General features: G+C 52.6%; 1 protein-coding gene across 1 annotated transcript; it reads left to right on the top strand.

Annotated features, from left to right (window-relative positions):
* Positions 1–2,479: 2,479 nt before the first annotated feature.
* srcap (Snf2-related CREBBP activator protein) lies at positions 2,480–24,068 on the top strand. The gene is given in 35 exon segments (XM_084670440.1): positions 2,480–2,513; positions 3,165–6,151; positions 6,891–6,932; positions 7,273–7,430; positions 7,432–7,528; positions 7,672–7,857; positions 7,949–8,089; positions 8,407–8,599; positions 9,624–9,793; positions 9,917–10,004; positions 10,100–10,189; positions 10,483–10,659; positions 10,770–11,017; positions 11,344–11,521; positions 11,619–11,755; positions 11,924–12,089; positions 12,456–12,789; positions 12,901–13,087; positions 13,238–13,407; positions 13,556–13,707; positions 13,869–14,084; positions 14,333–14,497; positions 14,631–14,789; positions 15,298–15,645; positions 15,848–15,993; positions 16,158–16,468; positions 16,818–17,020; positions 17,260–17,429; positions 17,642–17,838; positions 18,008–18,122; positions 18,222–18,347; positions 18,545–18,727; positions 19,047–19,130; positions 19,234–22,272; positions 22,275–24,068. Coding segments are annotated over 35 exon segments (13,065 nt in total). The 3' UTR covers positions 23,943–24,068.
* Positions 24,069–24,243: the final 175 nt, after the last annotated feature.

Below are 24,243 nucleotides of genomic sequence, written 5' to 3' on the forward strand. Positions count from 1 at the left end.
TGTTATTTGTCATTGTTTCAGGTATCACCAATGCACTCCCTTATCTGTTAGGTAAAACTTGTTTCAGATCATCCAGAAGTAAAAGCTTGATTCACTGATGCTTCTGAATGCAAGATGCAATGTTCACAACCTCTGGCCTCTTCATTGATCAGACCTTTAAATATAATTGTACACTGAGGGGTTGTGTATTTGTGTCATGTAGTTCCAATCGTCGGTTGGGACTATGTAACCCCTCTTGCGAGAGTTTGCAGAGATGTTTCATGAACAAAGATAAGTTATATGGAAGAATGGGACGTCTGCTGTACTGAACCACTGAAAATGACTCAAAAACGAGTCAAAGGACACAACAGTGGGTATACTGAGGTGGAAGACAATTGGGTCGATTATTTTATTAAGACCATTTTATACCTTTCCAACCCCCTCTCCTAGAGACCACAAAGATTAATTATTAAATGAATTGTTGGTAACTTGGTTGTGCTTTAGTCTCGTTTGTTTAACTTCATTTGTATATAAATTAACATTTAAAAGAAATGACTCGACATCAACTTAATAATTTAGTTAATGACAAAACAATATGAACGTAGCTCTGAATAGCCTGCATGATGGACCTTACACAACAGCTCTTGCCTAATCGTTGAACTAATGCTTAGAAAAATTCGAATGTTCTTTTGTTAAATAAATCTGCAGTAACCAAGCTTTAAAATACAAGGTTCTTTTGAAGAAAATGCTGCAATAACAATTGAAAGCAAAGTTTACCACCGCAAATAATGTTGCAACACATGAGAAAAGATCCAGAGAGAAAGTTGTTGGACAAGAGTGCAAAACTGAGGATTCAATTCGTGATGGCTCAAATTACTAAAGGATCGATTCGCATTTGAAGAAGTTAGTCGAGTCTAATGTTGGCACTTAAAGATGATAAACCTTGCGTTCCGTGTGCTCCAAAAAATTCAAGGGGCGCGCTGAATAACTTCTCGCGAGATATCACTTCCTTCTGCACTCTGTCAGCAGTGGTTCTCCACCATTTCGCTGCGTCTAAAGTCTCCTCCCCGCTACCGCTAGATTTGGCGAGCCGAACCCACTCTCCCTCGGTCCGTATTTTAACTTCTTCCCACGGACCTACCTGTACCTCGTTGGGTACCGAGAGACAGTTTGGAATACTATCATCACGGATTGAGTACGATTTTATACGGATGACGACTCCTTCAACAAGAATTTAGTAAAAGAAAAGTGATCGGAAATTTCAGGTAGGTGGGAACTTAAGATGGCGGCTGTGAGAGGGGGGCTATGGAGGAAGTAGGGGGGCACAAGGGGGGATTGTATTGTATTATGAAGAAGCACAGACAGAACCATCACATTAAATGGAGACATAGCCAAACAACTGCCTATTGAAAAGGTCAAAATTATTGAAACTACCAACTCAAAAACAAGTCAACATTTCTCAACGCACCAATGATTAATGCACAATGACAATGCAGTTGTAATGTTGCCCCAAGTAGCCTAGCCGTTCTGTGTTGGCTGCCAAGACCTACCGGTCAATTGCTCTGCACCACGCGCAAGGTTTTATAAATTGTCAGAGCACCTTCCTAGAGGCTCAATTATTCAGAAACTTTTAACCTAGATTTAGCCATTTCCTATTCTAAATATTTAGTCGATACTAACCTTTACATTTACCAATTTATGCGCTTGAATCCGTGAGGACAAGTACGCAAATGCTCACTTTTGGATTGTGGAGACAACCGTCGCTTCAGGAGGATTGCGTGTAGGCTCACTTAAGCCCCCTTGAAACCCCCTTGTAGTGATTGGAAATATATCGAGACATCAAACATAGCAGCGTTGTTTATTTATTTTTTACTACTGAAATGAATGAAAACATGATTTATATTCTGGTGGTTTAATTTAGGTATTATTTTGGTGTGTAGTTTTATGGTTGCTATTTGACCCCGCGTAGTGACGTCACGAGTGATTGTTCCCCTCGGCAGTGCATGGAGAAGCGGGGTTTAATGTGACTTTTCTAAATGTTGTTTTCCACAAGCATATCTCAAATTAATTTAAAAAGGGCAATCTAGAACATTACATAACTTCGAGTGGGATGTGGCGCGTGCGCACCCAGTTGAATGCACTGGCCAACTATTCTAGTTCGCTAGCTGGCTAAAAATCTCGCAAGCTACCTCCTCGCGCCAGTTTATTATATCAACTATCAATGCGAGGTGCTATTGTAGTAAGCTGGCTAGCTCACAAAAATCAACAGTTATTCTAAGCGGTACATAGTCACAAACGTGGGTTTCCATCGCTTCTAGAATTCAGTGATTTCCTCATGGTCGCTTGCGTCACAGTGATAATAAAAACGAAACTATAACGTTACCTAGATTAGTTAGCAAGCTAGCTAGTTAAGACCGCAATGAATGAGGCCCGAGTGCCTGTTCTCTAGCTGGAAAGTGAGCGCGAGCCGATTTCAATAGCGTGGATGTGGACCGGTTAAATGTCAAATATAGCGAACAACCTCTGCCATCGAAGTAAGTGATGTAATGCTATCTCTTAACTCGCCGTGATTTTTGTAATGTTGGTGGTCTGATTATTTAGCTTCATGTAGCTAATAAGATGACAATATCCCAAAACAAGACTGTCCAAATGTTATTGGAATGGGACAACCAAAAACTTGCGGTATTCCTTGATATGGTTTAACGTTACCGGTATATTATTTGTTTACAATGCTTGATTTTCCTAATAATTTTGTCAAAGCAACGTAACACAAGCAAACAGTAGTAAATGTGTTTCCATTATGCGTTGTTTTTTGGGTTACTAACCACTAAATGTTTCCATAGATATGTGGATGGGACCTTAATCTCAGCATCCTGGAAGTGGAAAGCACACAAGATCTGTGTCCCACACCACAGACAGGTGAGAAGCGGTTCTTATTACCATTGATGCAGACTTGAGTGGAAATATAAGCCATACTGCCCTAGGTGAATGTTGGTCAGGGTAAAACACCTTGTTGTGTTCCTCCTGCCACACTCTGCCAAGTCGTAGATTTTGTTCATATTTACACACAGGTAATGTATAACCTAAAGAAAATACTTTAAATGGTAACTGCTGCGTACTTTGTACGTGCATTCACTCACCCACCCCGTAAACATCAGCGTAATATCCTGTATTCTACTTTTCAGGGGCAGTGTGTAACAGAGGAAACCCAGAGGGAGGAAGCCCTGGGGAGGAGGCGGTGCAGCGGGGCACCCCTCCGGCTGGGGACTCTCTGGCTGCGCAGAATGTGGTCGGGTCATCCCAGCATGCCCTGCAGCCGGTCGCAGCTGCCCTCCTCCCACCACCACTGGTTAACACGGCAACGTCACAGCCGGAAAGAGACGCCGCTGTCGTTGTCAGCCAAGAGAGAAGCCCCGCAGAGACTCAGCCCAACAGCAACTATAAGGAGAGTTTGGAAGAAGGGTCCTCGTTGGACGGCGGTGCTGACGGTCTCACCGGAGGCACTTTCCCATCAGCCCTTAAGGGCCCGGATCTCCCCACGGCGTCGAGAGGGAGACCAGCTCACTCTGACGTATTCACAGACACGCAGACGGACGACACAGAGCAAGACGTTCTTCACGGAGCACAAACTGATCAAAGCCAAGGCCCGGCACGTGCTGCTGGTGGACCGGGGGCTGTGGTCAGAACAGAAGAGGGACAGACTGTCCCTGGAAGAGAGACTTTGGAGTGTATACCAGAGACTGGAATCGAAGGCGATCACACAGACGGGAATATCTTCTCTACTGCCTCCCCAGAGGCCTCCCCCTTTCCCCTCAATTCCAGTCCTGATCCAGTCAGGGACCACGCAGAAGACAGAGGCATGGAGCACTCGGAAACGGCCCAGCTTGTTCAGGCCAGACACCTACCTCTGCCTGATGTCGAGGAGCAAACAGGCATTCACCCAAACTCTAAACAGCCTCTCCTCTCAGAACCCATATCTGGCAATAGCGAGAGCAAAGAAACTGACGTCTGCATGGAGCCTCAAATCATCAGGCAGAACTTCAGTGACGACAACAGGGAAACGCAGGAATCAACAGAGGTGGAGGGAGACAAAGTACCAGAGCCCACAAAGCCTGATGACTGTGAAAGACAAGAACCAGTCGCTCTCTGGAGTTCACACACACAAATGCAACGCCAACCTGCACCGACTGACGTATTCTGTACCCCAAGCACAGAGGGAACAGACCCTGGACTTTACACCCCAACTGGCAACGGAAACTCTACCCTTAACTTCAGAGTTGAGGAGAGTGACAAGATTCAGAGAAGTCCCTCAGTCCCAGAGGGACAGACGGAGAGGAATGAGACCATGGAGGAGACACACGCCCACTTGTTTAACTTTACCATGCAGTCTCAAAGCCCTGCTGAACAGGAAAGGACTACAAATTCTCCCATCCATCTCTCCCGTACTGAGTTAGGTTCAGGACTCACTGAACACTCTGTTGGGGCTGAAACATCTAATCCTGCCCCAGAGCCCAGTATGGAAACATCCCTGATCTCTGATCTTGTGGATTCAACTGACGCTCAAGGACTTTTTATGGCTGAGGTAGAAACCAGTGTCAACAGGGACTCTGAGGTGAATCAGAGTTTTCTGTTAGAAGGGGAATGTAGCGGTGGTTATGGGGCTGCTGCTGCTGATGAACCAAAGCTCTTTAGAGAAGAGACTCATTCTGACATTGAAATGATAGACGCTCAAGTGACGGAGGCGTATGAGATTTATGGCTTTGTGGAAGAGGTTGCTACCGAAACCATCTGTGCCAGTAGTGCACAATTGCCTTCCTCCCCAGGCTATGAGGTGAATTTGTTCAGTCCACTCGCACACGCGGAGAATTGTACAACCGCAGAAGAACACGATTCGCAAATTCAAGGAATGGAGATTTGTTCCAGCGATTTCTACCCCAGTCAGTCCACACAGGATATAACGGCTGGTGTCGGAGGGCTGAGTTCGGAGCCAGGAAGCCAAACAACTGAGGCTGACACTACAGAGGCCGAAAGCTCCAGTGAGGTTTATTACGTCCAAACTGCTCTTATATCAGACACTCCCATCTTGACTGAAGCTGCGACACATTGTTTAGTCTCCAGCTCGGCCGTCTCTGACCGTACGAGCACGAGTGACACCCAGATGCTGCTGGAGGATCAAGTGGATGCAGCAGCCAGTACACCGTCTCTAGTCCCCCCTATGGAAACGGTCACACACGGTCCAGTCAAAAACACTGGCTATGCCCTCTCTCCCCAGACCACTTTGCACCATGCAGAGGTGATAAAGCAGGACCCTAAAGAAGCTGTAGGCATCCCTCTTTTAAATGCCCCAAAGACTGAGCTCTGTGAATCTTCTCACAAAGGGACCGGCAAAAACGACCTCTCGACGACTCTGTCAGAGACGTCGACCCAGACGGTGGAGGACTCTGGGCGGACTACAGCCTCCTGTTCGAATCCCTCCTCTGGCATGATCGACCCAAAGCTGCTCCTGATTAAACGCGGAGACACTCCTCTCCTCAAACAACCCCCGTGCTTTTTGGTGGAGGTGTCCAGTCAACAGAGCCCCCCCAGCCCGTCCAGCCGTGGGGCAGACACAGCTTCTGTAGAGTGCCTTCCCAAAACACAGCTGATCATCAGGGGAGCCACAGTGGCTCCTGCACCTGCCGGCGCCCAGCCTGCCGTCAACGCACCGTACCGTCCTCCTCTGCCACCGCCACGTCCCGTCACACCGACACCAAGCAAATCTGACAGAGCGGCCTTAACCGAGACGAAAACTCCCATGCTGAAATCAGAACCTCAATCGAAACATCTCACCCCAGATGTCTCCACACCTTCCAAGCCCCTCTACGCCCTTAAGCTTCCCTCAACAACGGGCTCTATAAAGAGTAACACTTGCAGGTCCTCCAGTGACGAAAACCTGTGCGAATCCGCTTCTCTCGTCCAGCCCTGCCTGTATACAGGCTCTCGGGGTATGGATGACAGCATGGAATTTGAGCATGGGAGTTCACCTGGAGCAGGTGCCCAGCAGGGCCCCCCGGGCCAACTCTGTAGTCCCAAAGAGGAGAGCAGCGAGGGAGAGGCAGACCCAGAGCCTGCGTCCACCTCGGAGGCCAAGATCACGGGCAGGATGGCAATCTCCAGCCCAGCACAGAACAAGGTATCATGCCCCTACGTGGTTCTTTTCCCTTCACAGCGTCTGTCTGTGGTCTCCTTTGGGCCTAGTCGTTTATAAGGCATTTGTAACAGTGTGAGCGCTGGCCAAATGACCAATTATGCTACTAAGTACCAAGAGGGGAACACGCTTTTGCAGCTTGATGTGTCGTATTAGAGGGTGCTGATGGTTGAGGTGTGTTTCTACGCTGGTGCCCGGAAAGCCCTTCTCTGGGTTGCTCATTTATTTTCTAGTGAAATCAATACGATAAGTTGTGTTCAGCAAAAACTGAAAGGTTAGTAGGCAGCAGTTGGTTCCCTTTGTACATGTAGAAGTACGAGCTTCTCAGGTTGATCAGGTGTGTCCTACAGGCTTAATTCATGGACTATATGTTGAATACCAGACTCAGTTTTCATACTGCTCTAGGCTGTATAATGTATATTTATTTAATACATTTAAAAAAGCAAGTTTATGAGTTATTTATTTATTTGAAGGCTGCAGAGAAAAGGAAGCAATCTGTAAAACAGTTTCAAGGTGGTTGAATTTGATAGCACTTTTCGGAATGGCTTCAAGTCTGCGCTCCAGTGGATACCCGCATGTGTCCACAGTTTAACATTCTATAGTGCTTCAATATGCTGCTCCATTTTCTTGCATGCGGTGCTCATGTCGTCTAGGTGTGATTGCATTTGTTTTAAATTTAGTGATTTTAAGTTGACAGGCATGTTAAGCGATGTGTGTTTTCCAGCATGGACAGAGCAGGAGAGACAGAAAGGCACTGTTCTCGAAGGTAAGTGGTGGGTTTGCCCCCCTGTCCCAGTAGACACACCTACAGCATGCACCCCAGAACCATGCTTAAGCTCACAAGTTCCACAGTAGATTGCAATTGGTCTGAATGGGGGGGGGGGGGGAATTCATTAGACATTTTTTAATAAATGCTGCTTGTGGTTGGGAACAGCATTCAGATGTTACCCTATGAACAGTCGCAAGGATATTTCTCACGCTGAGGCCTTTCCGGGTGGTTGATTCCTTTTGTGCTCTTGATGTTTGCAGGTTTTCCTCCCCTACTATTGTGTTACCTTTCTGTCCACGGTCCCATACAATTAGCCTTTTCCCTCTTCTGCTCTCAGGTCCGCCAGTGGATAGCAGACAGGGTAACGCCGGGGGACTCTCCCATCTCCCCTTCGACCTCCTCTCTCTCCCCGGGCCCGTCCTCCTCCAGTGACTGGGGCCACATCTCCAGGAGAACTTCCCCTCTCCGAGGTCCCCATGGCAAGTTCCTCTCCCCCCTCCCTGGGCCCAGGTGGGCCCTGCCCGTCGGACCAGGCCACCCCTCAGAGAGCCCGCTACGAGAGGCACACGGACATGGCAGAGCAGGCTAAGCATGTGCGTTTCCTGTTCGGAGCACTGCTCCGCCTCACCTAAATCATTTGGTCCTAAATGCCAATCCGAGAATCTGGTGCTTTGCGGTTCAGCTGTTTGGAATATGAACTCCCTCTATTCTTTCTGTTCTCTTTGTGGCCCTGCAGGAAGCAGAGATCGAGCATCGCAGCCTTTCGTTAAAGCGGGAGGGATCCTGGTCTACGAAGCGCCTGACTCGTCTAACCGAGCCGGTTCGACCCAAAGTCCACTGGGACTACCTGTGTGAAGAGATGCAGTGGTTGTCTGCCGACTTTGCCCAAGAAAGGCGTTGGAAGAGGGGGGTGGCTAGAAAGGTAAGAATCAACGGGTGATAACATTCCTCTTCTGCGATAAGGATGTTGCGTCCGAAAACATAATTCTACAATTGTTGTGTTCTTGTCGCAGGTTGTGCGCATGGTGATGCGATACCACGAGGACCTGAGACAGAAAGAGGAGAAAGCCAAGAGGGATGAACACGCCAAGATCAGGAGAGTTGCCTCCAACATAGCCAAGGAGGTCCGAGCCTTCTGGAGCAGCGTAGAGAAGGTACAGTCGGCCTCTAGCAACGCAAAGTTACATTCTTACTTGTTTTCACATCATCCCACATGCATCTGTATAGCCCTGTCACTCTGTATAGCCCTGTCACTCTGTATAGCCCTGTCACTCTGTATAGCCCTGTCACTCTGTATAGCCCTGTCACTCTGTATAGCCCTGTCACTCTGTATAGCCCTGTCACTCTGTATAGCCCTGTCACTCTGTATAGCCCTGTCACTCTGTATAGCCCTGTCACTCTATAGTCTTGTCACTCTGTATAGTCCTGTCACTAATGGCTGTCTTCATGCACCCCACCCCCCCATCCTCAGGTGGTGCAGTACAAGCAGCAGTCCCGACTGGAGGAGAAGAGAAAGAAGGCTTTGGATCTCCAGCTGGACTTCATCGTGGGCCAGACTGAGAAATACTCTGACCTCCTGAGTCAGTCTCTGGCCCCCGCTGGGGCCCCAGAGGCTGCGGTGTCCTCTCCCAAGAAACCTGTCCAGTCTGCTCTGGATGAAGATGGTGAGAACACCTCACGCACGTCAACCTACCAATCAAAACTGCATTTCTTTATAACCTGGTTGTCATAGCTACCGCGTATGCATGTGTTTTTTTTTTCCCATTGGGCTCGGGGTGTCTTTGTGTGCAGTTGAGCTGATTTGAAAACCACCCACAGTCTTTCGTTATTGTTGCTTTCAAGGACCATGTTGTCCCTGACAAACTCAAAATGCAAAAGCTTTTGTGCGGGTCTTCTGTTAGTGTATGCGTTAGCAGCAGTCACAGACTGCCGTTAGAGACTGGCTAGACCAGTCAGCTTTCAGGTTAGGCTGCTGCTGCTACCCACATTCATAGACACATTTGTCAGAAGGTAGTGGAAATAAACAGGTAGTGGAGGTAAACAATGATTCGAGAACAAGGGCTGCTTCAGCAGCAGGGAAGGAGCCTGGCTCCGGTTTACTGCTGTAGAGATGAGAGGAGCTGACAGAAGACCAGGCTTCTTCCCTTCTGGGTTTCTTATCTGGAAACCGTGACGATGGCTCAACTCTTTCATTAACCAGATATGAATAAGTAGCATCATTTGAGTGGAGCTGGAGAATTCAGTATCTGAGCAGGTGGGAGTCCTCCTTCAGCTGTTTTGTGTGAAATTGGGAATAAGTCATTAAGTTTAATTTTGTCTGTATGTCTCCCTCACCTGTATTTACCTCTCTCTCTACCTCTCTCGCTCTCTCTCTCTCTACACCTCGCTCTCTCTACCTCTCTCTCTCTCTACACCTCTCTCTCTCTCTACACCTCTCTCTCTCTCTCTCTCTCTCTCTCTCTACACCTCTCTCTCTCTCTACCTCTCTCTCTCTACACCTCTCTCTCTCTCTACCTCTCTCTCTCTCTCTCTCTCTCTACACCTCTCTCTCTCTCTCTCTCTACACCTCGCTCTCTCTACACCTCTCTCTCTCTCTCTCTCTACACCTCGCTCTCTCTACACCTCTCTCTCTCTCTCTCTCTCTACACCTCGCTCTCTCTCTCTACACCTCTCTCGCTACCTCAACAGACAGAGACTTTGAGCCCCCCTGTGAGGAGGAGGATGACGAGGAGACCATCGAGGTGGAGGAGCAGCAGGAGGGCAATGATGCCGAGTCCCAGAGGAGGGAGATTGAGCTGCTGAAAGAGGAGGGCGCCCTGCCCCTGGACCAGCTCCTCAGCACCCTCGCACGCCCACAGGTAACGCCACACCCACAGGCAGAGAGGGGGAGAACGAGGGCACAGGGATCGTTTGGTCACGTCGATCGTCGAATGTCTTTTCATCCTCCTTTAACTTGTGGGAAACCGACTTTTGTTGCCCAGAACTCCGGGTCCGAGGAGGAATGCTCCGACGCCTCTTCCTCGACTGTGGAGGAGGAAGACAAGGAGTTCACTGCCAATGAAGACGATGGTAGGCTCTCCCACCGGATCTCCTTTTAATATGAGGCAACGAAGAATATTCATTTTCTCAATCCTCATTTTCTTACACCTTTGTGTCAATCTCAGCCGAGGATGAGGAAGACACCATAGCGGCCCAGGAGGTGGTGGAGGGGGCTGGAGACCATGCAGAGGAGCTTGACGACTTGGCCAAAGAAGGTAGGTTTTCCCCCCCTTAATCTTCATCTTTTTTCCTCAAGCCCTTCATCTGCATCAAGCAGCCAGAGCCAGACTCATCGTGCTCATCTTGGTTGGTGTTTATTAAGTGTTTCATCGTGTTTATTAAGGATGTGATGATGGAGACGATTAGCTCGACACCAGTCGTGGTTAGTGATCCAAAGTGCCGCTGTGTAGTCGTGCCAAATGTGATGGTGGAAGGAGCTCAATCTTCTCTCCCATCTGTCACATGAATAATTTGTGAGTATCCTAAAGTCGTCCCTTCCCCATCCCAGGTGACATGAGCATGGATGAGCTGCTGGAGAAATACAAAGGCGCGTATGCCTCCGATTTCGAGGAACCGTCTGCGTCCGCCTCTTGCAGCAGCTCTGACGAGTCTGAGATCTCAGGGGAGGAAGAAGAGGAGACCGAGGAAGATGAAAGTGACGTGGAAAGCAACACTTCCTCCTCAGGTAAAAAGTGTCTTTTTGGTTCGTAAGCTTCATAACGAGCGGTTCTTGCTGGTTCTGATGAGAGTACAGTGCTCGTCGCTCAATCTTCTACGTCACCACTGTTTCCCCAGAATCGCCAGGGGAGAGCGAGGAGGAAGTGGAAAGCGACAATGAAGAGGACAGTGATGAGGAGGAGGAGGAGGAGGAGGACGACGATGACGAAGACGATGAGTGTGGAGAAGGGATGGAGGTCCTGCTGAAAGAGGGCGACCACAGCCCTCCCATGTCCTCCGGCCAACGGCCCAAGAAGGAGATCAGCCACATCGCTGCCACCGCAGAGAGCCTGCAGCCAAAGGGCTACACTCTGGCCACCACTAAGGTGCGTCTCCTGATGATCAAACAGGAAAGGGTCAGGTGGCTGAACATTTAGGGAGTCGGCCTGGTAATCAGAAGGTTTCCTGGCCCTGTGCCAAATGACATTGTGTCCTTTGGAAAGGCACTTCACCCTACTTGCCTCGGGGGAATCTCCCTGTACTTACTGTAATTCGCTCTGGATAAGAGCGTCTGCTAAATGACTAAATGTTAAATGTTAGACACTTTTTGTTTGCGGATGACTTAAATATGCGTTTGATGTATGGTGAAACATCACAGCTTTTTTTTCCCATTTTTCTTCCCATCCTTTATATTTGTCCTCTTTGACCACAGGTCAAGACTCCTATTCCCTTCCTCCTACATGGCACGCTGCGTGAGTACCAGCACATCGGACTGGACTGGCTGGTCACCATGTATGAGAAGAAGCTCAACGGCATCCTGGCCGACGAGATGGGTCTGGGGAAGACCATCCAGACCATCGCCCTGCTAGCTCACCTCGCCTGTGAGAAGGGTAAGAGATGGACTCGAAACGTAGCTCCCTGAAAAAAACGGAACAGATCCTGTGTGTGCCGCGCTTCAGAAACGTAACGATCCGCTCTCGTGTGCAGGTAACTGGGGTCCTCACCTGATCATCGTGCCCACCAGCGTCATGCTGAACTGGGAGATGGAGCTGAAGCGCTGGTGCCCTGGGTTCAAAATCCTCACGTACTACGGCAGTCAGAAGGAAAGGAAACTCAAGAGACAGGTAACAATATGGCTCACAAATATCCCTTGTTAGCTTGTAAACAAAGCAGTAAACAAGCAAGTATTTATTGGTTGTATTATTATTATTAAAATAAGGGAAAACTGTGTTTTGCAGGCCTGACGTTGGACTGAAATTGTCTTTCTGTTGCTTTATGTGTTTGTCTCGCAGGGATGGACCAAACCTAACGCGTTTCACGTCTGTATCACGTCCTACAAGCTGGTGCTGCAGGATCACCAAGCGTTCAGACGCAAGTCCTGGAGATACCTCATCCTGGACGAGGCACAGAATATTAAAAACTTCAAATCCCAGCGGTGGCAGAGCCTGCTCAACTTTAACAGTGTGTGTGTGTGTGTGTGTGTGTGTGTGTGTGTGTGTGTGTGTGTGTGTGTGTGTGTGTGTGTGTGTGTGTGTGTGTGTGTGTGTGTGTGTGTGTGTGTGTGTGTGTGTGTGTGTGTGTGTGTGTGTGTGTGTGTGTGTGTGTGTGTGTGTGTGTGTGTGTGTGTGTGTGTGTGTGTGTGTGTGTGTGTGTGTGTGTGTGTGTGTGTGTGTGTGTAGTCAAAAGCTGTCTACGTGGTTGACACACAAATGCCGATTTTATTATTTATAGATATGTTCTGAAATCACATTTAGTTTTACGACTCAGACAATGAACAGCTGAGTGACTCGGCGTAACATCTTTTAAAACCGTTTCCTCCCCCCCACAGTCACAGACGTCTCCTTCTAACCGGCACCCCCCTGCAGAACAGCCTGATGGAGCTGTGGTCCCTCATGCACTTCCTCATGCCCCACGTCTTCCAGTCCCACCGGGAGTTCAAGGAGTGGTTCTCCAACCCTCTGACGGGCATGATCGAGGGCAGCCAGGAGTACAACGAGGGTCTGGTGAAGAGGCTCCACAAGGTGCTCAGACCCTTCCTCCTCAGGAGGATCAAGGCGGACGTGGAGAAGCAGATGCCCAAGAAGTACGAGCACGTGGTGCGCTGTCGCTTGTCCAAGAGGCAGCGCTTCCTCTACGACGACTTCATGGCGCAGGCATCGTAAGTTTCCAGAAAGGGGGGGGGGAAAAACCGCAAAGCGCGAGTCGTTTGTTTGCTTGGGAATTGCCGCTCATCCGTTCTGCTTTTGTTTTTCGTCTTCGTGTCTCTCAGGACCAGGGAAACGCTGGCCAGCGGACACTTCATGTCTGTGATCAACATTCTGATGCAGCTTCGTAAAGTGTGCAACCACCCCAACCTGTTTGACCCCCGGCCGATCCAGTCGCCCTTCATCACTCAGCCCATTGTCTTCCACACGGCCTCCCTCGTGCACGAAGCCCTGGAGATCCCCCCCTTCAAGGTCAGAGTCTGGGTCGTGGCCCCTCGTAGAAGCGTAGAAGCCCCCTCGTGAGTCAGAACAGTGAGGTGTTGCCTGAGGAGAGGGTGTGCTCTCGTGTTCCTCTGTGACCTGACCCTCTGCCTCTCTCTCCCCTTCTCCCCCCCGCTGCAGAGGTGTGACCTGTCCATGTTCGACCTGGTGGGTCTGGAGGGCCACGTGTCACGTTACCAGGCCGACGTGTTCCTGCCCAGCAGGAAAGTCAGCCGTCAGCTGATCCAGGAAGTCATGGAGTCACCTGACCCTCCTCCACGCCCCAGACCGGTCCGCATGAAGGTCAACCGGTAAGGACTACAGTTTTTTTTTTTCTTCTTCTGTAGTTATGTAATAAACCTTTTAAAATGACTACTTAGTTGCTTTTAACAACCATGTATGTATATTCTGGAGGTAACTTTATTTTTTTATTTTTTTTCCTGTGTCTGTTTTTTAAAGGATGTTCCAGCCTTTGCCCAAGACTGACGGCCGCACTGTCCTGCTGATGAACAACCCCCGGCCCACCTGCCCGGTCACCCCGGCCAGTCAAGCTCCTCGACCCCCGCTGATTACAGACATAACACCCTCCCCGACACCGCCTGTCCAACAAGGTCAGCGCTCGTTCACAACCCGGACAACCTCAAAACACACCCTGCATCCTCTTCAGTTGGGCATTAAAACATTCACAGTTATAGATTTAAGATCACTTCTGCACCGTCACGTAACAAACAAACATCTCTAATCCTCTCCAAACCGTGACTCCTCCCCTCAGTGGTGTGTTCAGTGGCGCCCTCCGCCTCGCCTCGGCTAGCCCTGCACCTCAGCGCTCCCACGGCAATGGGGACCGCCGTGAGGTCCGGAGCCCCCAAGCCTGTGCTCACGGTGCGGCCCCCCTCCTGCCCCCCGGGGGTCCAGGCCACCCCGCCGCCCAGCAACATCATGCCACAGCGGGTCCTGCTCAGCCCCGACATGCAGGCCAGGCTGCCCTGTGAGTACCTCCCCTCCACCAGCTCACTAACACCACTCAGGCTAACCAGGAAGCTGCTCTTAGCACACGCCACTATCAAGTGGACACAGTATCCACCATCCATAATATCCCACAGTATCCACTATATAAAAAACCTGGGGTCCTTTGGGATCAAAGTCATTCACACAAGTCATATCAATACCATGTATCTAAGTAAACTAAATGAGTTTTCCTCTCTCTCCCTCTCTCTCTCCCTCTCTCTCTCCCAGCTGGGGAGGTAGTGAGTATTGCTCAGCTGGCCTCCTTGGCAGGGCGGCCCGTGTCGTCCTGTCAGGGCAGCAAACCCGTGACCTTCCAGCTGCAGGGCAACAAACTCACCCTGTCTGGAGCCCAGCTCCACCAGGTCCCCGTGGCCCCCCCTCGCCCCGTTCAAGGTCAGCCCCAAGCCTGTCTACACCCTGTAGAGTTCATATCTTTTTATATCATTAATATGAAGAAATACACTTTTAGTTTCACTCTTTTTATATATGTTTTCCGAAAGTTGTCTAACTTTGGTTTGTTGTGCAGGTAATGTGATGCATCTGGTGTCCAGTGGGGGGCAGCACCACCTGATCAGTCAGCCTGCCCAGGTGGCCGTGTTCAGCACACCCAACACCCACGCTGCCGGCGGCAACCCTGCCAACCCCGCCCCCGCTGGGATGCAGCTTCCTCACAATGCTTCTCCAGGTACATTTTACATGTATTCATTTAGCAGACGCTTTTATCCAAAGCGACTTACAGGAGAGAGCTTTACAAAGTGCATAGATCACTGATCATAACAACAAGATAGCCCCCAAAACATTGTGGGTAGCCAAAACATGAAGCACACATTGTGAACAACGAAAAATACGTGTTAAAGGGAAGAACTATAATAGCATTTAGTTAAACAATTTACAATTAAACAACATGAAACTGCAAGTGTACCTGTAGAAAAGCAAGCAACAGTAAGAAATATTTCACAGCGAGTACAACAATTTAAATCAGTTACCACTAACCAACAAGAGCAACAAGTCTCTAAGCAAGAGTCATTGTGATCCTTGAGGAAACTAACATTGGGTCCAGCAAACCATTCCCAGGTACACCACACAGCACCGGCAGCATGACAAAGCCCATCCCTCTGAGCGTCTTTCCACAGCTGGCTTGCCGGCCAATCACATTGATGCTTTCAATCTCTCCCCCCCCCCCTCCCCCTCAGTGCCCCCGTCTGGGATTGTGAAGATTGTGGTGCGGCAGTCAACAGGAAAAGAGGGAGGAGGGTGTGTTCCCACCTTGGCGGTGCCCCCTTGCCCTCGGGTCGCTCCCCTGGCCTCTCCCTCAGTACAACACCATGCCAACGCCATCCCCTCCACCAGGGCCCCGACCCCCCTGCAGCCTCCCCAGCACGCCCCTCCTGGGCCGGTCACCGCCGAGTACACTGCAGCGCCCCCCCGGATCCCCCCCGCCACGGGAGCTCATCACCCCGCCCCTCGCCCGGTCCTGAGGGTGGTACAGGGGCCTGTGCTGGCACCCCCACCTGCACCACAGCCAAGACCAGAACACACAGGTGAGGGAGCAAAGATGGACGCACCACACCTCACACTATTTTTTTTTTTTTTTTTTTTTTTATAAAAATATTTCTTATTATTTATTTTATATCATATTTATTATTATTTTCCTTCAACTTTATGATATCATTCTTCTGTACCTCCATCGAAAGATATTTAAGTAATTACATTTATTATTTTGTGCCTGCCCCTTATCACCAGCTCCCCGTTTAAATGATTTGTCTTCATCAGCGCGGGAGGATGGTAGTTCTCGCCCGGGTCCTCCGAGGTCAGGGTCCCACGTTGGTGGGATTGTCCATCCTCGGCTCCGGGCCCCTCGTCCACCTCCACGTTCTCCTTTCTACATGGTGAGCCCACTCTTCACAACTTCCTCAAACTGAGCTTATTCACAAATAGGAATGTTGATATGCCAGTCAGCTCAGCCAATGAGGAAGAAGGTGTTTACGTTCCGTGCTTGCACTTTGTCAGTCCTGCTTTGTGTCTAACCCAACATCCTCTTCTTCACCGTCAGCCCTGGTTGGACGAGCAGCAGAAGAAGCAGTGCGCCAGCCGACTCGAGCACATCTTTCGGGTGAACGAGCTGCACTGTAGCGCCAAGCCCGTGTACGGCTACGAGGTGCTGAACTTCCTCACGTTTCTCCCCGGCCCCTGCCCCTCCCCCACGCCCCCGGCCCAGGGAGAGTGGGGGCGCTCCGGTCACGCCAGCTGCCTGTTTGCCCAGTCCCACAGCCCTCAGGACTACTGGTTCCTGAGCCGGGCCCTGAGGGAGGCCATCCACACCACCCAGGACAGGCTGGGACTCCTCAGTAACATCATAGACAGGTACGGAGCTAACAGCCTCCCTCTTCTACTGACTAAGACCTGCTGTATTCATTTCATTTAGTCATTTAGCAGACCCTCTTATCCAGAGCGACTTACAGTAAGTACAGGGACATTCTCTCCGAGGCAAGTAGGATGAAGTGCCTTGCCCAAGGACGCAACGTCATTTTGCACGGCCGGGAATCGAACCAACAACCTTATGATTTAATAGCCCGACTCCCTAACCGCTCAGCCATCTGACCCCGTGTTCGTGTTATTCTCTGAGCTTGCAGGGTTCAAATGAATAGTGCTTTTAGGGAAGCACGAATTGTTTATCAAAACTTGTGACATTGCTATCTCTTTTCTTCTCCAGGTTTACGTTTGTCATTCCACCCGTAGAAGCTCCTTCTATCTCCATGCACTCCTGCCACCCTCCTCCGTCTCTGAGCCACAAACAGGCTGTCTTCAACTCCATGCTGGCCTCCCAGGTGGCTCCGCTCTCACACAGCCTGCACCGCATCCAGTGCAACATGAGGACCCACTTCCCTGACCTGAGGCTCATCCAGTACGACTGTGGTACGTCGCCCTCCAGACACAGCCTCACACCCCTCCAGACACACCCTCACACGCTGGTTCCTCTGTAGAGCCTGCCTGGAAACTGCTGTAACTCACATTGTCACTATGCAGACATTGTCACTATGCAGACATGTAGCCTAAATAACAGTCAGATGCTCTACTGTGGAAACACCCAAATTGAAACTGAAGCCCAAACAGAACTGGTAGTCTGTAATGTGTGTGTGTGTGTGTGTGTGTAGGAAAGCTGCAGACCCTCCACACCCTGCTGAGGAGGCTGAAGGCGGGTAGTCACCGCGTCCTCATCTTCACCCAGATGACCCGCATGCTGGACGTACTGGAGCAGTTCCTCAACTACCACGGCCACATCTACCTCCGTTTGGACGGCAGCACCCGTGTGGAGATGAGACAGGTCAGGGGCTGGTCTGGGGCGCTGGGGGTGGATGTCTTACATCTGCCATAGTGTTTGGGTATACTATTTGGGTATATTTTCTATTGTTAAATAGATCAAATCATACCTTTTTTTTAAATTCGGTACAGGAGATGCAAATAAAACGAGGAGAGAAAAAATTTAAAAAGTGTTTGCGTAAGACTCCAGACTCACATTTCCCTTTGTCTCCCCAGTCCCTGATGGAGCGCTTCAACGCAGACCGCCGCATCTTCTGCTTCATCCTGTCCACCCGCAGCGGCGGCGTGGGCGTCAACCTGACCGGCGCAGACACGGTGGTGTTCTACGACAGCGACTGGAACCCCACCATGGACGCCCAGGCCCAGGACCGCTGCCACCGCATCGGACAAACCCGCGACGTCCACATCTACAGGTTACACATCAGCCTACCTGCTCAACTGCAGCACAGCTCTCCAATAGACAACCACTACATACAACATGACATCAGTTCACAAAACATGCTACGAACCGAATATGGAAATGATTGAAATGTTAACCATTTCTAGCCCCACCTTGTTGACCATGTTCCTTCTCTCTGATAGGCTGATCAGTGAACGCACCGTGGAGGAGAACATCCTTAAGAAAGCCAACCAGAAGAGGATGCTGGGAGACATGGCCATAGAAGGAGGCAATTTCACCACCGCCTTCTTCAAAGAGGTAACTACCATTCTTCATGTCTAATTTATGTCCCCATACGGCTGTAAAAAGACTGCGTCAAAACGTCTCTCTCTCTCTCTCTCTCTCTGTTCCTAACAGCAAACCATCCGGGAGCTGTTCGACGTGACGGAGGGAGAGAAGAAGGAGGTGATCGTGGAGCTGTCTGTCCCCCAGCCGGAGGACGAGGAAGCAGTCAACAAACAGAGCACCACCATCCTGGAACAGGTCCGACGGGCAAAACACCCTGCCATCAGCCAGGAAATGAACCACAACACACTTACTGTTGTGAATACGATGTCTGCTTATTCGTACATTCGCTATACGTTATTAGTTTGGGGGGGGGGGGGGGTGGATTCTGATTGGACGTGCTGACCAGCCCCAGCTGTGGCCTTCATCTAAATGTGACTTGCGTGGGTCCTCAGGCCCTGTGTCGTGCGGAGGACGAGGAGGACATTGTGGCCGCGTCACAAGCCAAGGCTGAGCAGGTGGCCGAGCTGGCAGAGTTCAACGAGAACATCCCATTGGACGACGGAGGGGAAGGAAGAGACCCAGAGGAGGAGGAGCTCTCCAAAGCAGAGCAGGAGATAGCTGCACTGGTGGAGCAGGTGAGGACAGATACTCTGAATAAACAAAAAGAATATGTGTATATATATTACATTTTGTCATTTATCAGACGCTCTTATCCAGAGCGAATTACAGTACAGGGACATTCCCCCCGAGGCAAGTAGGGTGAAGTGCCTTGCCCAAGGATTTTGTACGGTGGGGAAACAAACCGTCGACCTTCGGATTACTAGCCCGATTCCCTAACCGCTCAGCCACATGACTATATATATATATATATATATATATATATATATATATGTTTCACTGGTGTCTTCAACTGAGCATTTCCCTCCCCATAACGAGTGTTTCTGCTCCCCTCAGCTCACCCCTATAGAGCGCTATGCCATGAACTTCCTGGAAGCTTCACTGGAGGATGTCTGTAAAGAGGAGCTGAAGCAAGCTGAGGTAACCCCAACAACTAGTGTTATGTATCCATTCTCCTTCAAGCCAATGTCACGGTTGTTTTCGGTTAATAACTGAATCTTTCCCGTGTGTTGTGTTTTGTTAGGAGCAAGTGGAGGCTGCCAGGAAAGGTCTGGACCAGGCCAAGGAGGAGGGCTTGAGGCTACACGGCTCCTCTGACGATGACGATGACGACCTCTCAGCGCAGCAGGCCTCTGAGGAGTCCTCCCACGCCACGTCCGGCCGCCGCACGCGCAAACACAAGGAGAAGGGAGCCCCGTCCACCAGGACCAGCGGCCGCCTCCGAGGGGCTACGGCCTCCCCCGAACCGGAGCCCGAGCCCCCCTCCGCCCAGCCCCCGAGAGAAGTGCCTGAGAAAGCCCGCTCTGCTGTGAGAGGTCGAGGGGGGGCCAGGGACCCCTCCGCCACCCCGGGCCGCTCGGACCAGCCCAGGGCCCAGGGCTCCTCTGCCAGGCTCCAGGCATCCCCGACTTCCCCCTCCAGAGACCAGGCCCTCAAATCAAGGGCAGGGACGTCATCGCCCCACCGTCTTCTCTCAGTGCCTTCCACCGCCACCTCGTGTCCTGTGGACCACCAGTTGTACTCCGCCCAGGCCAGGGACTACGACATCCAGGACCTGGACTCCCTGTCTCCCCCCTCGGGGAGGTCTCCTCGCAAGCGCCAGTCAGCAGACGGGGAGGTGCTGCGCAGCCTGCCCGAGGACTCCCCGTCCGCTAAAGTCCTGCGTAAGCTTCCGGGCCGCCTGGTCACTGTGGTGGAGGACAAGGAGCCCAGGAAGAGGAGGAGGAGAGGGAGCGGGACGGGCGGTGGCTCCTCCGAGGAGACGGAGCACGCGGGGGGGTCAGACGACACCCCCCACTCCCCCGACAAGACTAAAGGGACCCTCTCCAAGTCATCCTGCCTACCGCCAGACCAAGAACTGCCACCCCCCCATCCCGTCAGAAGCTACCCCCCTTACTCCCCGCCCCACCTCTCTCCTGACATGCCCGTGCTCAGGAACTTGCCGGTGCGCCGCAGGCTGGAGACCGAGTCTCGTATGGCTGCCCAGCTGGGAGAGCAGCACGTGGGCCGGGGGAGGGGCGGGGCCTACCCCAGGAAGACAGACCCTCAGCCGGGCAGAGACGGCCCGGCCGACCCGACTGTTCCTGTCAAACGAAAGCGGGGCAGACCCCCCAAGACTCCCCCCAAGGCTGCAGAGCCCAAGCCAGAGCACGTTCCTCCCCGTCTGCCCGCCGTGCCCCTCCAGGAGAGCAGCCCCCCCATCTCTCCCAAACGCAAAAGGGGTCGTCCCCGCAAGGACGCCACACCCGTCGCGGACGTTGTTGCTCCCGGACGGAACACTGACACTGCTAACGCGAGGAAAGAGCCTCCGGGGCAGCGGCCCTTCTCTCAGCCCGCCTCGCAGCCTGCCTCTCAGCCCGCCTCGCAGCCTGCCTCACAGGCCGCCTCGCAGCCTGCCTCACAGGCCGCCTCGCAGCCTGCCTCACAGGCCGCCTCGCAGCCTGCCTTTCAGCCCGCCTCGCAGCCTGCCTCTCAGGCCGCCTCGCAGCCCGCCTCACAGCCTGCCTCACAGGCCTCCAAAGCTGCCAGCGTCAGCCAGGCTTCTTCATCTGCCACAGCTGAGGAATCCAAACCGGACACTAAGACTGATGTCAGCGCCCCTTCCCCAGCATCTACACCTAGCCCATCACAAGTCCCTAGACCATCCTCTAAACCAGTCTCTGAAGCGACGTCAAACCCAGCTCCAGAGACTGTCACTACTCTAAACCCACCTGTCGTTTCCGTTTCCATACCAACCCCGACCGCGGTCACCGTCCCATCAACAGGTGCTATTTCAAAGTCAACCCCACCCACAACGACTGCTTCTACGGTTTGTGCTGCTTCATCTAAACCAGTTGCAGTCTCCATCTCAGCCCCAGCCCCAGACAGCACTCCATCCAGAGTCCCAACCTCAGAACCTGCCGGTACCTCCACTGCACCCACCACCAGGCTTCCTACACCCTACATTCCCACAGTGACTCAAGTCCAGGCTCCTAAACCCAAGCCAACCCCATCGCACAGCCCTGCCAGAACTCCTGCACAGGTCCACACTCCAACACCAGTCACAACATCCTCCAGTGTCACCACCTCTGCTCCAGTTCCCATCACAGTCACCAGTTCAGCACCAGTTGCTAGTGCAGTCACAGTCACCAGTTCAGCACCAGCTGCTAGTGCAGTCACAGTCACCAGGCCAGCACCAGTTGCTAGTGCAGTCACCAGTTCAGCACCAGTTGCTAGTGCAGTCACCAGTTCAGCACCAGTTGCTAGTGCAGTCACCAGTTCAGCACCAGTTGCTAGTGCAGTCACAGTCACCAGGCCAGCACCAGTTGCTAGTGCAGTCACAGTCACCAGTTCAGCACCAGTTGCTAGTGCAGTCACAGTCACCAGGCCAGCACCAGTTGCTAGTGCGGTCACAGTCACCAGTTCAGCACCAGCTGCTAGTGCAGTCACAGTCACCAGGCCAGCACCAGTTGCTAGTGCAGTCACAGTCACCAGGCCAGCACCAGTTGCTAGTGAGGTCACCAGTTCAGCACCAGCTGCTAGTGCAGTCACAGTCACCAGGCCAGCACCAGTTGCTAGTGCAGTCACAGTCACCAGGCCAGCACCAGCTGCCAGTGTCTCAACAACTCTCTCAGCTGTCAAACCAGTTCCGCCATCAGCGCCCACCGTGGCCACCAAACCATCCCCTACGGCCCCTGCTGCCAAACCGGCTCTGACGACACCAGTCCCCTCCACCCCTCCTGCCCCTGCCCCCAACACAACCCTCCCACCGACACCCTCACTGCCTCCCGTTACAGTTGGCAACCCAGGTGCGGCTCAAGTTCCTACTCCAGCCCCTGCCATATCTGTCAAACCCATCTCAACACCTGCCACCATCCCTGCAACAGTTCCTGTGAGAACTGTCACAGTTCTTGGTTCAACCTATACTCCATGTCCTACCAAGCCAGTCATGTCTACTGCAGTGTCTGTTCCACCTGCCTACATCATAGACACCACCCCAGCCCTCCCGTCTCCCCCCTCTCTCCCCTGTCCTACCCCCTTTCCAGTCCCCAGCTTAACATCCAAGCAGATGTCATCGACCACAGCCCCTGTGCCCACTCCGGCTCAAGTCCCCCCAAGGTCCCCTCGCCCTCCGCCTGTTCTGCAGCTGGTTTGTGCCCGGAGAGCCAGAATGTGCGTCCTGTCCCCCAGGAGAACGTACAGAACAGAGACACAGAGAGGCTGTCAGACATGGAGGTGGACACTGTGAAGGATACAGCAGACAGCAAGGCGACAGAGAACAGAGTAGAGGTCTGTGTGACTCAACCCAAAAAACTGGGGAAAACGGAGACCTCCCCCGACGCTAAAGACTCTGTCGCCGACTCGGAAAGAAAGTCGACGAGCTCTCAGAAGAAGGAAGCCGAGAGGCAGGAGGCGGTGGAGAAAGTCCCCAGTAAGAAAAGGCCTCTCAGTCGACAGAGCAGCCAGGAGTCAGTCCGCTCCTCTTCTCCATCCTCGGTGTGCTCCACATCCACCCCCACTCCCTCCACCCTCCACAAGAAAACCGCGGAGAAGAAGATGCCTCCCAAGAGGAGACGGGGCGAGGTCAAAGCCGACTCGGAGAAGGGGGAGGGGAACGAAGCGAAGGAGCCTGCCAATCAGAAGAGACGGTCCAGGTCCTCCTCCTCGTCCTCTGACTCGGATGTTTCTGAAGCCAGGAAGGAGCGTGGCCAGGCCCGCTCAGGCCAGCCCCGCCCAGGCCAGCCCCGTCCGGAGAGGGAGAAAGACGGGGAGAGTCACCGACCGAGGAGGAAGCCGGCCAGGAGCACGGACAGGACTCTGTCCAACAACACCACTTCCACTGGAGGGGAGTCTGGCAGTGAGACATCCACTCGGGTCACCCGAAAGTCCTTGGGATCCCAGCCTACTGCGGATAGCAAACCACAGCCCAATAGTGTGAGCTCTACTCCTCCCCAGCCAGAGGTTCTAGGTAAGAGATGTTCAGCTCTGAATGCTGCTGCCAAGCTCCAGGCCATGAGGGGCCGAGTGGACACTCCCGGCCACAACAGCAGGAGAGACTCGGGGGCCAAGCATGGGACCTCTCCCGCTTCCTCAGACAAGAGCCAGAAGTCCAAAAGCAAAAGTCTGCCCTCCACTCCCCAGTCTAACTCCTGCAGCAGCAACAACACCACCAACAAAGCCAGTGGCAGTAAACAGACGGCCAACCAGACGCAGTCCTGTCGCTCTTCGTCCCGCTCCACACGCCAGCGCCCGGGGGCCCTGGTCCCTCCCCTCAAAACGGACAACAAACGAGGGGGCAAACGGGAGGACAAGGACCGGAAGAAGTACGGGAAGGACGAGGGCGAAGCCGAGACTCGCTCCTCCAGGGGCCACAGCGCCTGCAGCAGCGGCAGCAGCGACGGGGAAGGAGGCAGCAGCAGGAGTAGCAGCAACAGCAGCAGCCAGCGCACGCACAGCCTGAGCTCCCAGAGCACCGGGCCCAGGGGGGGCCCCCGCTCCAGAGCCGCCTCCTCGGGGAGCGAGCCGGACCGCGCCTCCGAGAGGTCCAGGCGCAGCGGCCGGGGGAGGGGGAGCAGGAAGGGGCGGCGCTCGCAGAAGCGAGGGAGGCGCTCGCAGGAAGCGAGCACGGGCTCTGGAGAGGGCACGCCAGACAGGGTGCTGCGGAGCGTGGCGGCCCTGGCGGCGGCCCAGGCCCGCACCCCGGCCAGCAACACCCGCTCTTCCTCCACCCAGCACCGTCACAACAAGACATGATGGGAGGGCCACATAACAAGCGGATAAAGGGGAAGGGAGGAAAGGATTGTGACTGGAGACAAATTACGAGCGGGAGGCAGTAATGGGATTGGGGCGGTGGGGGGAGACGACCTCAAAGGTTTGCCGCTCACGATGAGAGGGGCCTGTGAGGGCTGTGCGGGCCGAGACCTCCCTCCCTTCCTGGTCCTTCCCCCTCCTCCACTCACATCAGAACGGGTGTAACCCTCCAGTTCAGTCATGGCAACCCGGGAGAAGGCTCAGACATGCCACGATGTGGAGAGCAGATGGTGCATCGCTGTTC

Source organism: Hypomesus nipponensis, chromosome 13, assembly GCF_054491055.1.
Source record: "Hypomesus nipponensis isolate SF chromosome 13, ASM5449105v1, whole genome shotgun sequence".
Taxonomy (NCBI): Eukaryota; Metazoa; Chordata; class Actinopteri; order Osmeriformes; family Osmeridae; genus Hypomesus; species Hypomesus nipponensis.